Source organism: Papio anubis, chromosome 11 (genome assembly GCF_008728515.1).
Source record: "Papio anubis isolate 15944 chromosome 11, Panubis1.0, whole genome shotgun sequence".
Taxonomy (NCBI): Eukaryota; Metazoa; Chordata; class Mammalia; order Primates; family Cercopithecidae; genus Papio; species Papio anubis.
The window spans coordinates 33,868,701-33,886,236 of NC_044986.1; the positions used below are offsets into that span (position 1 = coordinate 33,868,701).

The 17,536-nt window shown below is 39.1% G+C and overlaps 2 protein-coding genes across 2 annotated transcripts in view; one reads left to right on the plus strand and one right to left on the minus strand.

Moving 5' to 3' along the window:
* LOC101026589 (cytochrome c oxidase assembly protein COX15 homolog) overlaps positions 1-17,536 on the plus strand; it is a 62,201-nt gene that overhangs the window by 42,400 nt on the left and 2,265 nt on the right. The gene's annotated exons all lie outside the window — the stretch shown is intronic.
* The window catches only part of ENTPD7 (ectonucleoside triphosphate diphosphohydrolase 7), a 55,981-nt gene that overhangs the window by 19,348 nt on the left and 19,097 nt on the right, over positions 1-17,536 (minus strand). Inside the window, exons 6-8 of the mRNA XM_003904108.4 lie at positions 11,518-11,621; positions 8,684-8,740; positions 5,893-6,026 (exon numbers count right to left, since the gene is read on the minus strand). Coding sequence (XP_003904157.1) covers positions 5,893-6,026; positions 8,684-8,740; positions 11,518-11,621 — 295 coding nt within the window. The remainder of the gene's footprint in view (positions 1-5,892; positions 6,027-8,683; positions 8,741-11,517; positions 11,622-17,536) is intronic.

The following is a 17,536-nucleotide window of genomic DNA, read 5'->3' on the forward strand; positions in this document are numbered from 1 at the left end:
TCCCCATCCTAGTCCAAGTGTTCTCATTGTTCAGTTCCGACCTATGAGTGAGAACATGCGGTGTTTGGTTTTCTGTCCTTGTGATAGTTTGCTCAGAATGATGGTTTCCAGCTTCATCCATGTCACTACAAAGGACATGAACTCATCCTTTTTTATGGCTGCATAGTATTCCATGGTGTATATGAGCCACATTTTCTTAATCCAGTCTATCACTGATAGACATTTGGGTTGGTTCCAAGTCTTTGCTATTGTGAATAGTGCCACAATAAACATACGTGTGCATGTGTCTTTATAGCAGCATGATTTATAATCCTTTGGGTATATACCCAGTAATAGGATGGCTGGGTCAAATGGTATTTCTAGTTCTAGATTCTTGAGGAATCGCCACACTGCCTTCCACAATGGTTGAACTAGTTTACAGTCCCACCAACAGTGTAAAAGTGTTCCTTTTTCTCCACATCCTCTCCAGCACCTGTTGTTTCCTGACTTTTTAATGATTGCCATTCTAACTGGTATGAGATGGTATCTCATTGTGGTTTTGATTTACATTTCTCTGCTGGCGAGTGATGATAAGCATTTTTTCATGTGTCTGTTGGCTGCATAAATGTCTTCTTTTGAGAAGTGTCTGTTCATATCCTTTGCCCACTTTTTGATGGGGTTGTTTGATTTTTTCTTGTAAATTTGTTTAAGTTCTTTGTAGATTCTGGATATTAGCCCTTTGTCAGATGGGTAGATTGCAAAAATTTTCTCCCATTCTGTAGGTTGCCTGCTCACTCTGATGGTAGTTTCTTTTGCTGTGCAGAAGCTCTTTAGTTTAATAAGATCCTATTTGTCAATTTTGGCTTTTGTTGCCATTGCTTTTGGTGTTTTAGTCATAAAGTCCTTGCCCATGCCTATGCCCTGAATGCTATTGCCTAAGTTTTCTTCTAGGGTTTTTATGGTTTTAGGTCTAACATTTAAGTCTTTAATCCATCTTGAATTAATTTTAGTACAAGGCATAAGGAGGGGATCCAGTTTCAGTTTTCTACATGTGGTTAGCCAGTTTTCCCAGCACCATTTATTAAATAATCCTTTCCCCATTTCTTGTTTTTGTCAGGTTTGTCAAAGATCAGATGGTTGTAGATGTGTGGTATTATTTCTGAGGGCTCTGTTCTGTTCCATTGGTCTATATCTCGGTTTTGGTACCAGTACCATGCTGTTTTGGTTACTGTAGCCTTGTAGTATAGTTTGAAGTCAGGTAGCATGATGCCTCCAGCTTTGTTCTTTTGGTTTAGGATTCTTTTGGCAATGCAGGCTCTTTTTTGGTTCCATATGAACTTTAAAGTCGTTTTTTCCAATTCTGTGAAGACAGTCATTGGTAGCTTGATGGGGATGGCATTGAATCTATAAATTACCTTGGGCAGTATGGCCATTTTCACGATATTGATTCTTCCTATCCATGAGCATGGAATGTTCTTCCATTTGTTTGTGTCCTCTTTTATTTCATTGAGCAGTGGTTTGTAGCTCTCCTTGAAGAGGTCCTTCACATCCCTTGTAAGTTGAATTCCAAGGTATTTTATTCTCTTTGAAGCAATTGTGAATGGCAGTTCACTCATGATTTGGCCCTCTGTTTGTCTGTTATTGGTGTATAGGAATGCTTATGATTTTTGCACATTGATTTTGTATCCTGAGACTTTGGCTTAGTTGCTTATCAGCTTAAGGAGGTTTTAATGAGACAAGTTTTTCTAAATATACAATCATGTCATCTGCAAACAGGGACAATTTGACTTCTTTCCTAATCGAATACCCTTTTATTTTTTCCTGCCTGATTGCCCTGGCCAGAACTTCCAACACACTGTTGAATAGAGGGAGTGGTGAGAGAGGGCATCCCTGTCTTGTGCCAGTTTTCAAAGGGAATGCTTCCGGTTTTTGCCCATTCAGTATGATATTGGCTGTGGGTTTGTCATAAATAGCTCTTGTTATTTTGAGATACGTCCCATCAATATCTAGTTTACTGAGAGTTTTTAAGATGAAGGGCTGTTGAATTTTGTCGAAGGCCTTTTCTGCATCTATTGAGATAATCATGTGGTTTTTGTCTTTGTTTCTGTTTATACGATGGATTATGTTTATTGATTTGCATATGTTGAACCAGCCTTGCATCCCAGGGATGAAGCCCACTTGATCATGGTGGATAAGCTTTTTGATGTGCTGCTGGATTCAGTTTGCCAGTATTTTATCAAGGATTTTTGCATCGATGTTCATCAGGGATATTGGTCTAAAATTCTCTTTTTTTGTTCCTGCCAGGCTTTGGTATCAGGATGATGCTGGCCTCATAAAATGAGTTAGGGAGGATTCCCCCCTTTTCTATTGATTTGAATAGATTCAGAAAGAATGGTACCAGCTCTTCCTTGTGCCCTTGGTAGAATTCGGCTGTGAATCTGTGTGGTCCTGGACTCTTTTTGGTTGGTAGGCTCTTAATTATTGCCTCAATTTCCGAGCTTGTTATTGGTCTACTCAGGGATTCAACTTCTTCCTGGTTTAGTCTTGGGAGGGTGTATGTATCCAGGAATTTATCCATTTCTTCTAGAAAATCTAGAAGAAATGGATATGCATAGAGGTGTTTATAGTATTCTCTGATGGTAGTTTGTATTTCTGTGCGATCAGTGGTGATATCCCCTTTATGATTTTTTTATTACGTCTACTTGATTCTTCTATCTTTTCTTCTTTATTAGTCTTGCTAGCGGTCTATCAATTTTGTTGATCTTTTCAAAAAATCAGCCCCTGGATTCATTGATTTTTTGAAGGTTTTTTTGGTGTCTGTATCTCCTTCAGTTCTGCTCTGATCTTAGTTATTTCTCGCCTTCCGCTAGCTTCTGAATGTGTTTGCTCTTGCTTCTCTAGTTCTTTTAATTGTGATGTTAGGGTGTCAATTTTAGATCTTTCCTGCTTTCTCTTGTGGGCATTTAGTGCTATAAATTTCCCTCTATACACTGCTTTAAATGTGTTCCAGAGATCCTGGTATGTTTTGTCTTTGTTCTCATTGGTTTCAAAGAACATCTTTATTTCTGCCTTCATTTCGTTATGTACCCAGTAGTCATTCAGGAGCAGGTTGTTCAGTTTCCATGTAGTTGAGTGGTTTTCAGTGAGTTTCTTATTCCTGAGTTCTAGTTTGATTGCACTGTGGTCTGAGAGACCGTTTGTTATAATTTCTGTTCTTTTACATTTGCTGAGGAGTGCTTTACTTCCAACTATGTGGTCAATTTTTGAATAAGTGCCATGTGGTGCTGAGAGGAATGTATATTCTGTTGATTTGGGGTGGACAGTTCTGTAGATGTCTATTAGGTCTGCTTGGTGCAGAGCTGAGTTCAATTCCTGGATATCCTTGTTAATTTTCTGACTCGTTGATCTGTCTAATGTTGACAGTGAGATGTTAAAGTCTTCCATTATTATTGTGTGGGAGTCTGTGTCTCTTTGTAGGTCTCTAAAGACTTGCTTTATGAATCTGGGTGCTCCTGTATTGGGTGCATATATATTTAGGATAGTTAGCTCTGCTTGTTGAATTGATCCCTTTACCATTGTGTTATGGGCTTCTTTGTCTCTTTTGATCTTTGTTGCTTTAAAGCCTGTTTTATCAGAGACTAGGACTGCAACCCTTGCTTTTTTTTGTTTTCCATTAGCTTGGTAGATCTTCCTCCATCCTTTTATTTTGAGCCTATGTGTGTCTCTGCCCGTTGGATGGGTCTCCTGAATACAGCACACTGATGGGTGTTGACTCTTTATCCAATTTGCCAGTCTGTGTCTTTTAACTGGAGCATTTAGCCCATTTACATTTAAGGTTAATATTGTTATGTGTGAATTTGAACCTGTCATTATGATGTTACCTGGTTATTTTGCTCGTTAGTTGATGCAGTTTCTTCCTAGCATCGATGGTCTTTACAATTTAGCATGTTTTTGCAGTGACTGGTACTGGTTTTTCCTTTCCATGTTTAGTGCTTCCTTCAGGAGCTCTTGTAAGGCAGGCCTGGTGGTGACAAAATCTCTCAGCATTTGCTTGTCTGTAAAGGATTTTATTTCTCCTTCACTTAGGAAGCTTAGTTTGGCTGGATATGAAATTCTGGGTTGAAAATTCTGTTCTTTAAGAATGTTGAATATTGGCCCCCACTCTTCTGGCTTGTAGATTCTGCTGAGAGATCTGCTGTTAGTCTGATGGGCTTCCCTTTGTGGGTAACCCGACCTCTCTCTCTGGCTGCCCTTAACATTTTTTCCTTCATTTCAACTTCGGTGAATCTGACAATTATGTGTCTTGGAGTTGCTCTTCTTGAGGAGTATCTTTGTGGTGTTCTCTGTATTTCCTGGATTTGAATGTTGGCCTGCCTTTCTAGGTTGAGGAAGTTCTCCTGGATAATATCCTGAAGAGTGTTTTCCAACTTGGTTCCATTCTCCCCATCACTTTCAGGTACACCAATCCGATGTAGATTTGGTCTTTTCACATAGTCCCATATTTCTTGTAGGCTTTGTTCATTTCTTTTTACTCTTTTTTCTCCAAACTTCTCTTCTCACTTCATTTCATTCATTTGATCTTCAATCGCTGATACCCTTTTTTCCAGTTGATCGAATTGGCTACTGAAGCTTGTGCATGCATCACGTAGTTCTCGTGCCATGTTTTTCAGCTCTATCAGGTCATTTAAGGTCTTCTCTACACTGGCTATTCTAGTTAGCCATTCATCTAATCTTTTTTCAAGGTTCTTAGCTTCTTTGTAATGGGTTTGAACATCCTCCTTTAGCTTGGAGAAGTTTGATCGTTTGAAGCCTTCTTCTCTGAACTCGTCAAAGTCATTCTCCGTCCAGCTTTGTTCCATTGCTGGCGAGGAGCTGCATTCCTTTGGAGGAGAAGAGGTGCTCTGATTTTTAGAATTTTCAGGTTTTCTGCTCTGGTTTTTGTGGTTTTATTAACCTTTGATCTTTGATGATGGTGACATACAGATGGGGTTTTGGTGTGGATGTCCTTTCTGTTTTTCCCTCTAACAGTCAGGACCCTCAGCTGCAGGTCTGTTGGAGTTTGCTGGAGGTTCACTCCAGACCCTTTTTTCCTGGGTATCACCAGCGGAGGCTGCAGAACAGGGAATATTGCAGAACAGCAAGTGTTGCTGCCTGATGGTTCCTCTAGAAGGTTCGTTTCAGAGGGGCACCCTGCCGTGTGAGGTGTCAGTCAGCCCCTACTGGGAGGTGCCTCCCAGTTAGGCTACTCAGTGGTCAGGGACCCACTTGAGGAGGCAGTCTGTCCATTCTCAGATCTCAAACTCTGTGCTGGGAGAAGCACTACTCTCTTCAAAGCTCAGCTGGAAATGCAGAAATCACCTGTCTTCTGCGTCGCTCACACTGGGAGCTGTAGACTGGAGCTGTTCCTATTCGGCCATCTTAGAACCTCTGAATCTCAAAATACATTCTTTACATTCTAGTGGGGTAAGGATTATTAGAAGTCCCAGAGTGGAATCATCAGTAAGGGGAAAGGGAATAACATTTATTGAACAATGGATATGTATTAAACATTGTGCTCCACAATGTAAATGCATTATCATGTTTATCCTCAGGCAATGGCAGGAGACACCTAGTATAGTTATAATTGTTAAAATGTATCGAACACTTATCATATGCTGGGCAGTTTGCTAAATGCTTTACAAACATGGTATTATTTCATCCTCACAACTTTATGAGGTAGATACTATTATTATCCCTTTTTCACACAGGAGGAAGCTGAGGCTCAGAGAGGTAACTTATTCAAGATAACGCAAGCTAGCAAGTATCTGAACAAATATTTAGAGCCAGGCAGGTTGGTCTAAGTCCAAAGACAGTGTCCTTCCTTATCAAATATTAGCATTCCTAGCAGCTAAATTTCCCTAAAAGCTAAAGTACCTGCTTTGCAGGAAGGACAGAGGTTGAGGTAGGAACTTCATAAGCAATTTGGAGAGAGGCTCCTCCCATATCCAGTATCCCTACTGTCCTTCTCCGTCCTGCTGCCAATTCCTGGGTGGCCTCAGCATCTGATTCTGAAATAAATAAGAGAACAAAAAGGCTCTAGTAATTAAAAAACAAAATTAAGTCGAACCCCCAAAACAGCAATCCCTTAAAAATTTGAAACCACGGCTCACACCTGTAATCCCAGCACTTTGGGAGGCCAAGGTGGGAGGATTACGTGAGCCCAGAACTTCAAGACCAGCCTGGGCAACATAGTGAGACACTCCCATAAAAAAAGTTTGTTTGTTTGTTTTTTTAATTAGCTGGGCATGGTGATGCACACCTGTAGTCCCAGCTACTCAGGAGGCTGAGGCCAGAGGATCATTTGTGCCCAAGAGTTTGAGGCTGCAGTGAGCTATTATTGTGCCACTGAACTCTAGCCTCAGTGACAGAGAACCTGTCTCAAAATAAAAAATAGAAAGCAAACAAGTATACCAACTGAATCAACTGTATATTGCACAAAGAATAATTCTTGCAAATTACTTAACATGACATTTTGACTATGTATCCCTAGTGGGATATAGCCTAAGCACAAAAGAAGCAAATATCTTAAGCTACATCCCAGTGGTCTTATTTGTTAACAATATTATTGGTTTTATTATTTAATAATTATGAAGGGAGGCCAAGACGGGCAGATCACAAGGTTAGGAGTTCAAGACCAGCCTGACCAACATGGTGAAATCTTCTCTACTAAAAATATAAAAATTAGCTGGGCATGGTGCCACACGCCTGTAATCCCAACTACTCGGGAAGCTGAGGCAGAAGAATCTCTTGAACCCGACAGGCAGAGGTTGTAGTGAGCCAAGATCACGCCACTGCACTCTAGCCTAGGTGATAGAGCAAGACTCTGTCTCAAAAAAAAAAAAAAAAAAAAAAATATATATATATATATATATATGAAATATATTGTGGAATAAAACAAATAAATGTTTATGTCAATATCTTTAGGAACAAAGATTCAGCATAACAGAACAAAAAGGATATAGGTATAAAAATCAGATAATTAATAACACCCTATAATCTTAAATACAAGTCAGAAATATGACTATGAACTCATGATTTATTTTTCTGTTTCTAAAAAATATGTATTTCCTAGCTCTGTTCACTGAAAAGGCCTAGAAGCAATGATATCCCAGGAGTAATGACCACCTGTGGTATCCGGACCAATAATCTCTAAATACCATCTTTTACTAAAAGAAACCAGGGCTCTTTTAAAAACAGGCCAATGCCAGGTCTAGGGTAGAAAGTATATAAGGTGACCCTGGAATACATTGCTGTACCAGATAGCAAGGGGAATATAAAAGAGTATTGGGGTCATATTAAAAGGACACAGGAGCCAACCTAAAGATGCTCCTAAAAATAGTGATAATGTGATGGACTCTAATGCATCTAATATATTAAAATCCATGAGTTCATAATAATAATAAAAACTTTTTTTTCACTGGTTACCTTTGGAAGTTGCTAGACACCAACTCATTATTCAGAAATGTGATAAATAAAAAGAATCAAGAATTTATTCTTTCCCATAAGAACTATATGTCAGGGTAACCAAAGAGTTGATCAAGCAAAGTTCATTACATAAAAATTCTAGCTGTTAAATGCAGAAGGAATGACAGAATTAGAAATATCACGATTTTGCAATCTCTAATGAAAAACATATCTAAGCAATGATGACAATCGGCTATTACAACCATTCCATGAAAGGCAGATAAGGAATTTTAATACTAAATTAGATCAGGCTGATAATACTTGAACCCTCAGTACCTGATCAGTCTGAGCATGACAAAAAGTAAGTCAACCAGACATTACAAAACTCCTGATGTGAGTAGTGGGAAACACACAGCACCTTCTATGATTTAGTCTTGCAGATGGAATTGAATCTGAGTCTAATCAAACATCTATATCTGACCTCCAGTTTAAAGGACAATGTGAGGGGATAAGAAACATGTTAAAGAAAACATGTTAACCCCACAAAGATGCAGTCAATCAAATCCAGCATGTGGCAAATTCTTTCTACCAGAGGATCCAATTTTTTCTTGGTTTTAAAGGCAGGGGAGTGAGGTGGTAAGATCAAGCATTATAGATTAAAAGAGACTAAAGAGACACATTAACCAGATGCAATGCATGACCCTTGTTCAGATTCTGATTTGAACAAGCCCACTACAAATAAACATTCTTGAGAAAATCAGGAAAATCTTTACCTGGGTAGGGTATTAGATGGGTATTGTGTGATATTAGAAATTGTTAATTCTGTTAAGTTTAAAAATGGCATTATGGATATATTTTTTGTTCATTTTGAAACTCGTTATCTGTTGTAGATACACACTGACATACATGAAAATAAAAATTACATGTCTGAGGTTTGCTTTTTAAAACATCCAATGAGAAAAAAAAATCTTTGATACATGGGGGCAGATGGGGGAGAAATGGCAAAACATTAGTAAATATTGAGTCTGGGTAATGGGTCCATGGAGGTTCATTTTATTATTCTACTTTTGTGAATGTTTGAAACTTTCCATATTAAAAAGTTAAAAAGAAATAAAAGAAAGCAAATTAGGACTGGAAAGTGAAGCATTTTATGTTTGAAAAAAGAAAAACAACTCAAAAATTGCATTTATATGCTACTGATGGGTTATAACTTAAACCTTCAGCCCTTAGGTAAATTGTCATAAAAAGACATATTACTCACCATCCTCATGGTCGAATCTTCCCAAAACAAAGTTGATTCCAATCCATGCATAAACCCCTAAGTAAGAAATATAAAAACCCTCACTTAATTCTCTACTGCTATGCCATGTATACACCTCTCCCTTAGGGCTTCTCTTTCCTCTTTTTCTTGGAAAAAGTAATCACGGTATTTTATTACATACTCTCAATGTAGGAATTTCGAATCTTTCATCTTGTGATTTCTTTTTCCTTTTAAAATTATTTGCATCTTCTAAATTTCCTCAATGAATAGAAATTAATTGTGTAACAAATGTTTAAGAAATATAAATTGTCTGAATGTCATGAAGATATTGAAAAAAAAGAAAAAAAGTGTAAATCTTGGAGTTCTAGTTCTGGGCAATCTTGTCTCCCCACTGAATACAAATATAAACTCTAGATAGAATGCATGGAGTAGCTTTCTGGAAACTCTGAAAGTAAATGATAATGAGGACACCGGGAAAGAGACTAGGGTTTAAACTACTACCAAGCCAGTAGTGAGTGTCCCATTTTTTCCCCCTCAGATATTACCTCATCTAGACTCAAGAGCACCTCGAAACATGAAAGTAAACACCAGGTGTAAACAGAGGAATTTCAACTCATTTTTGGTCCAAAGAACAGAAAAAGGAATGCCAAAAGCTCAGAGAAAATAGGGGAAATCTCCTGCTTTTTTTTTTCTTTCTTTCTTATTTTGTTCTCTCTAACCTCAAGCAACAGAGGTAGAAGTTGAGCAGGTACCTAAAACTGAGGGCTTTGAATTCTTTTCTCTGACCAGAGAAACTGTACTTCAAGAGTGTGAGGCAAATCCTGTTGTTTATTTTGTGTCCCTCTGTCCTCCCACTACTTGGCCCTGGATGCAGATGCAATCATGAGAAGTGCATGGCAGAGAGTGGGCAAATTAAAGCCCTGGTATTCTGACCATGAAAGGGAGCTCCAAGGAACCAGCAAGTGTCAGGGGGATCACAGATAGTAGGGAGCAAAGTTGTGTATGAACCCCTGGGCTCGCCTCCAAGCTACAAACACATGGATCTGACCCTCAACAATACACAAACAGCTCTGAGAACTGAACTACAGGCTAGGCCACCGCCCAGGTTCCAGATTAGCCACTAGCTGAGACATGAGACAAATCCAAATAGCAGTGGCCAAAGCTTTGAAAAATGAACTAACAGGCAGGGCGCGGTGGCTCTCGCCTGTAATTCCAGCACTTTGGGAGGCTGAGGCGGGTAGGTCATGAGGTCAGGAGATCGAGACCATCCTGGCTAACACGATGAAACTCCATCTCTACTAAAAATACAAAAAATTAGCTGGGCGTGGTCGCACATGCCTGTAGTCCCAGCTACTCAGGAGACTGAGGCAAGAGAATCACTTGAACCAGGGAGGCAGAGGTTGCAGTGAGCTGGACCATGCCACTGCACTCCAGCCTAGATGACAGAGCGAGACTCTGTCTCAAAAAAAAAAAAAAAAAAAAAGAAAGAAAAAAAAAGGAAAAGAAAAGAAAAATGAACTCACAGGCTAGCCACAGTGGCTCACACCTGTTATCCTAGCACTTTGGGAGGCTGAGGTGGGTGGATCACGAGGTCAGGAGTTTGAGACCAGCCTAACCAACATGGTGAAACCCTGTCTCTACTAAAAATACAAAATTAGCTGGACATGGTGGCACATGCCTGTAATCCAAGCTACTTGGGAGGGTGAAGCAGGAGAATCGCTTGAACCCGGGAGGCAGAGATTGCAGTGAGCAGAGATCACACCATTGCACTCCAGCCTTGGCAACAAGAATGAAACTCTGTCTCAAAAAGAAAAAAAGAATCACGGCCCACAGAAAGCAGGTCAGAACTCCAGATCAACTGCCTCCTAAAACAAAAAAAAACACCAATGTTCTCTTTGATTGAAACAGGACCCAGAGTCTCATAATGTAATATTCAAAACATCCAGGATAGAATATAAAAATACTTGGCATACAAAGAACCAGGAAAATCTCAACTTACAAGAGAAAAGACAATCAAAAGATGCCAACTCTGAGATGACACATATATTGGAATTATCAAAGATATTACAGCAACCATATAACCAAGAAATATGAGCATTCTTACAATGAATGGAAAGATAGAAGGTCTCAGCAAAGAAACAGAAAAGAAATAGAATATTAAGAAGATTGAAATAGAAATTTTACAACTAAAAAATGCAATACTGAAATTTTAAAAGGTAAATCTTTTCCCATGTATATGTCTGCAACTAGAAGATATATAAGATCTCCTTCTCGTTTATAAGAAATGGAAATATAATTCATCAAACTGGCCACATTTGGCTGCATGAGAACACATATTCACTCTAAAAGTACAAACCCAATAGTGTGAGATTCCAGGGAATTATCAATACTGCATAGTAATTGCAATGAAGGCATAACAAAACAAAAGTAACTCATTCTGATCATCCCTTGAAATTAAAGTTTCTCCTTACTTTAATAATTTACTTTACATTTGACTTTGACAAACTCAATACAACTCCTAGAACTATATATGTTTTCAAAAGTATAGTTAGCTAACCAAATATTCAGTTGAAATCATTAAATACTAATACATTCTTATAAACATAGGACTAAGTTAAAAAGAGATACACATTTTTGACTTCCAGAAGGAGCACTCTAAAACAGATGCCAATGCAAAATATGCAAATAATCGAATCAACTATGTAGCAGAATCAAGAAAATTATTGGCAGAAAAATTAAAATCAGATATATAGAATAATTCTAAACACCCATTAGAGAGGCTGTGCCGTGGCTGGCTTAGAGGTGAACCAGCTGCACCCCTTAAGGCCCAGTACCTTCCTGCTTCCCAGAGATCACTTCTGCCTGAGACTGTGAAAAGAGGAAGTCGAACTCCAGTGGTAAATCTTTCACTAGGTCAGCCAAGATAGCCAACTGCTTCCTGCAAGAAAGAACAAAAAATCCCAAAGTTAGTCACTAAACTCTCTTCTCATAAACTGCCTCAACTTGTCCTTCTACTTAGCCTTGTCATGACCTCGCTGTTCACCTACCTCATCTACTTGTCCAGCCCTGCTTCTTTTTGGTACCGCCTGATTTTAAAAGTTTCAACTGCCTCGAGGTATATCCTCCTACCTAAAAGGCAACATGGTAATAGTGATACTTTCCCCTTATACGATGTTATTATTCAAAGAACGTTAAAAGATGAGACTATGAGACTATGGTTCTATGACTCTCACAGGCTGAGTACAAATAAGCCACAGGAAACTGCAGCCAAGTTGCATAACCTATAAAATTGAAGTAATTACAGTATTCCTCACCCTGTAAAACAAAGATGTTAAATTAAGGAACACAATCTCATCCTCAAATCTTACACAACACAGAAACAATCCTTCACATTACCACACAAGAGGTACTGTTGGTTCCACAAGTTTTAATATAATCCTTTACATAAGCTAACAATTAACTTTTTTTTTGAGACGGAGTTTCACTCTTGTTGCCCAGGCTGGAGTGCAATGGTGCGATCTCAGCTTACTGCAACCTCTGCCTCCCAGGTTCAAGTGATTCTCCTGCCTCAGCCTCCCAAATAGCTGGGGTTACAGGCGTGCACCACCACCCCTGGCGAATTTCGTATTTTTAGTAGAGATGGGGTTTCACCATGTTGGTCAGGCTGGTCTCTAACTCCTGACCTCAGGTGATTCACCTGCCTTGGCCTCCCGAAGTGCTGGGATTATAGCGTGAGCCACCTTACCCAGCCACAATTAACTTTTTAATCTCCTTTTCCTTATTTCAAGGGTTGACTTTGTTTTCATTGTAAAAATCTTACCATTTGAAAACCCTAGATCAGGATCAAAATCCAGAGGACATAACAACATTTCCAATTTGGGGAAAACATTTGAAACTTCCCATCTATAGGGTTGTCTTTCCTCTAACATTTTAAGCATATAATCAGTATTATGAAGCAAAGGAAAGCAAAGAAACAAAGCTAGAAGTAATATGAATCTAGAGAAAATGTTAGTTAAAATAAGATAAATTATCTTGGATTAAAAAATTATTCATTACAAAAATATTCTACTGGCTCAGACAGTTGTCAGTACTACTTGATGAAGACTGTTGTTAGCACTTCAAAGTGAAGATCTATATTTGAAGTAATAATCTTCCAATATAATGTCAAGTATAGTTTCTTAAAAAGTTTATTGTTATACATATTAAATTCTTGCAATAAGAATTTCAAATGGGGACCAAGAATGGGTATTCTTCTGTCCCTACTGGATATGCTTCTAAAATCCTCAGAGAGAGGGTTCGCTGGTTTTGGCAATGATATGGAAGAATGGGTACCAACATATGTTGCCGTTAGCTATGCAAATTACTAGTACAGGCCAGGTGCAGTGGCTCATGCCTGTAATCCCAGCACTTCGGGAGGCTGAGGCAGGTGGATCACCTGAGGTCAGAAGTCTGAGACCAGTCCGGCCAACATGGTGAAACCCCGTCTCTACCAAAAATACAAAAATTAGCCAGGCATGGTGACAGACACGTGTAATCCCACTCGGGAGGCTGAGGCAGGAGAATCGCTTGAATCGGGAGGTGGAGGTTGCAGGGAGCGGAGATCATGCCACTGCACTGTAGCCTATACGATAGAGGGAGACTCCATCTTCAATAAGTAAATAAATAAATTACTAATACAACCTTTCTAAAGGGCAATCCAGGACCGTGTTTCAAAATGTTTCGCCGGGCCCGGTGGCTCAAGCCTGTAATCCCAGCACTTTGGGAGGCTGAGACGGGCGGATCACAAGGTCAGGAGATCGAGACCATCCTGGCTAACACGGTGAAACCCTGTCTCTACTAAAAAATACAAAAAACTAGCCGGGCGAGGTGGCGGGCGCCTGTGGTCCCAGCTACTCCGGAGGCTGAGGCAGGAGAATGGTGTAAACCCGGGAGGCGGAGCTTGCAGTGAGCTGAGATCCGGCCACTGCACTCCAGCCTGGGCGACAGAGCCAGACTCAGTCTCAAAAAAAAAAAAAAATGTTTCAATGTGTTTAACCTTTGATCCAGCTGTCATACTTTTAGAAATTAATTCCAAGGAAATCATCAGACAAGAAAATAAAGAAGAGAAATACTGCATTATTTATAATGATGAAAATTATTTATAACAATGAAAAACTGGAAATACCATATCATAGGGATTGGTTAAATAACTTATGGCACAGCCATGTAATGTAATGCTATACAGATGTTAAAAGAAATGAAGTCTACTTATATCTACATGTATAGACATGAAAAGATAAAAGATGTCCAATACATTTTATAAAACAGTATGTATAATGTGATTCCATTTATGCTAAAAAAAACAAAAACCCAAATCATTCTTCATGTATACAAAGTGACAGGATAAAGCTTTCATTTTCTAAAATTCAATATAGTTTCTTTATTTAAAATGCTTTTAAAATGGCAAAATGTTGATAATTGTTCAAGCTGGGTGGTGGCTAAATGGGGATTTACTGCACTGTTCTCTTTTATACACATGTGAAATTTCCTAAAACAAAAATTATTATTTTATTAAACACCACCTTGTATTATGTTGTAATTTTTAAGGGATTTTTTAAACTGCAAAATAAAAGGGAGGTAGAAAAAATTCTGTTAGTCCAGGCCTTTGGCAAAGAAATAAAACCAAATGCTAATAAATTCAAAATATAGTCTAAGTGATTCAACCCTATTTTGAATCTGCTTACAAATGCTAATAAATTAGCAAAGCATTAATCATACAAAACAGATTTTTGTGCTGATAGTCACATCTATGCCAACAATTAGCTTGGACTTAGAGGCAGCAATTATTTCATAAGCCCAGAACAGATGTATGTATTATTTAGAGAGGTGACCAGAAAACAAGTAGAAAAAGCAAAAAAAAAAGCAAATTTCTTTAAAAACTCTTAAGATACAATAAATGTTAATATTCAGAGTTTCCACATTGACATCTAACATCTCAGACAAATAAGGTGAAGCTACACAGTGGGTTTGATTTAGATGGAAACTTCTCTAACAGAGGTAATACTGAACAGTGCCAGGAGGTGAGGCAACAGTCTCCTTTGCTCCAAACACACTGAAGGCAGCCAAACTACCAGGTGGGTTCCTCTGCCCAACTCAGCTGGTCAATTCCGCCTTTTTAACCTCCAAGTCAGCTTTTTCTCTGGCCTCCCTCCCCTTTTCTTGGCCTTTCATAGACTTTGTAATGTGGCACCTGCTCTTGTGTCATGTATGTATATTCTTCCCAGGGTTTCTAAAATTTTTGAACAATATGAATATCACCCATGTCACATAAAAATTCTTAATTGCATGCACAGTATGATTGCAACTTTGTGGAAATTACATATATGTGAACAAAGAGGAAGGAAAACAACAAAATGAAACAGTTTTGATAGGGTAGCAGGGTTGTAAGTGGTATTGTTTTGTTTTGTTCATTTTTAAGATTTCCTTTAAGGAGGTAAGGTTGCAGTTACAATATTGAAAGTTTGGTTTTACAAATAAGTAAAAACAAAACAAAAAAATTTTTAAAGACTGAAATGTATGGGGCAATAAGGGAACTAAAAAACCTCTCATGTTAACAAATGGCTATATAAATAATCTGCTCCTCGACAGTAAACCAGTCAGTAAACCAGTAACTGTGAAAAAAAGTCCACTGAAAGAAGCATTGCTGCTATATGTTATGTTGTCTGCATGTCTGACATAAGCCGTGGAGCCCTACATGTATGGCTGAGGTTTTTGTTGTTTGCTGCTGTTTTAAGGAAAGAAAGCCAACCAAAAAATGTAAACGTTGTAAAAAACAAAAAACAAACAAACAAAAAAAAACTACTATTGACCAAGGGAAAATATTTAAGCTAATAAGGAAATACCTGATGCCTATGAGACCATGAACATTCCAGGAGGATGAATTCTAAAGTTAAGGTTGACAATGGTCTCTTTGATATGACAGCAAAAGCACAGGGAACAAAACATCAACAAGAAAGACTATATCAAACTAAAAAGTTCTGTACAGGAAAGGAAACAATCAACAGAGTAAAAAGGCAAGCTACAGAATGGGATGAAATATTTGCGAACTATACGTTTGGTAAGGGGTTACTCCTACAACTCAACAGCAAAAACCCTATTAACCCAATGTAAAAATGGGCTAAAGACTTGAGTAGACATTTCTCTATTCACAGAAATGGCCAACAGGAATATGAAAAGTTGCTCAACATCCCTAGTAATCAGGGAAATGCAAATCAAAACCCCGATGACATATCACCTCACACTTGACAGGATGGCTGTTATCCAAAAAACAAAAGACAACAAGTGTTGGCAGGGCTGTGGAGAAATTGGAAACTCTGCATACTGTTGGTGGGAATGCAAAATGGTGCAGCAACTCTGCAAAACAGTACAGAGGTTCCTCAAAAAATTAAACATAGAGGCCAGGTACGGTGGCTCACACCTGTAATTCAGCACTTTGGAAGGCTGAGACATGCAGACTGCTTGAGCCCAGGACTTCAAGAACATTCAGGCCAACATGGCAAGACCCCATCTCTACAAAAAAATACAAAAAATTAGCCAGGCCTGGTGGCGCATGCCTGTGGTCCCAGACACTCAGGAGGCTGAGGTGGGAGAATCACCTGAGCCTGGGAGGTGGAAATTGCAGTGAGCCGAGATCATGCCATTGCACTCCAGCTTGGGCAGCAGAGTGAGACCCTGTCTCAAAAAGTAAATAACTAAATAAATAATTAAACTGTCATATGATCCAGCAATCCTACTTCTGGCTAATTACTCCAAAGATGTAAAATCAGGATCTCAAAGAGATATGAGCCCTCCCATGTTTACTGAAGCATTATTTACAATAACCAAGACATGGAAACAACCTAAATGTTCACTGACATATGAATATGTAATGAAAACATGGTATATACACACAGTGGAATACTATTTAGACTTTTTTAAATAAAAAAGGGCATTCTGCAATATGTGACAAGGTGGATGAACACTAAGGACAATGCTAATGGAAATAAATAGGCACAAAATTTCAGTTAAGCAAGATGAATAAGCACTGAAGATCCACTGTACAACACTGTACACATAGTCAACAATAATGTATTGCATACTTAAAAATGTGTTGGGCTGGGCATGGTGGCTGACGCTTGTAATCCCAGCACTCTGGGAGGCTGAGGCAAGCGGATCACTTGAACTTAGGAGTTCTAAACCAGCCTGGGCAACATGGTGAAACCCTGGCTCCACAAAAATTAGCTGGGTGTGATGGTCCCCACCTGTAGTCCCAGTTACTTAGGAGGCTGAGGTGGGAGGATCACTTGGGCCTGGGAGGCAGAGGTTGCAGTGAGCTGTGATCACACCACTGCCCTCCAGCCTGGGCAACAAAGCAGATCCTGTCTCCAAAAAAAAAAAAAATCTGGTTAGAGGGTAGATCTCATGTTAAGTGTTCTTACCACAATAAAATAAAAATCTTTTTAAAAAAAAGTTCAGGGAGCTCATTCTTACCCCAGGCCTATACAAGTATGGACAGATCAAGGTGGTACCAAAGGAGAGAAATCACAAACAAGAAGGAGACTGGCTTAAATACAGACTTCTCTTCCTCTACCTCTAATGCAGGAAGAGGGATCAGGTGGCAAGGTGTCAGGCTGAATTGCCAAGGTCAAGTGGAAATGACATGACTGGCTGGGGCTGAGAAAACTGGCGTAAGGCAATGGAGACTGAGCTCTGCAGTAGCAGCAAGAGGAGGGACTCCCCAGTGATCGCCAGCGTTCTAGGCAGAGTTACAGAGAAGGTAGTGTTCCTATCAGAGATCTCCGATTAGTCCCTAGGTATCAAGGTCATCAGGTGACC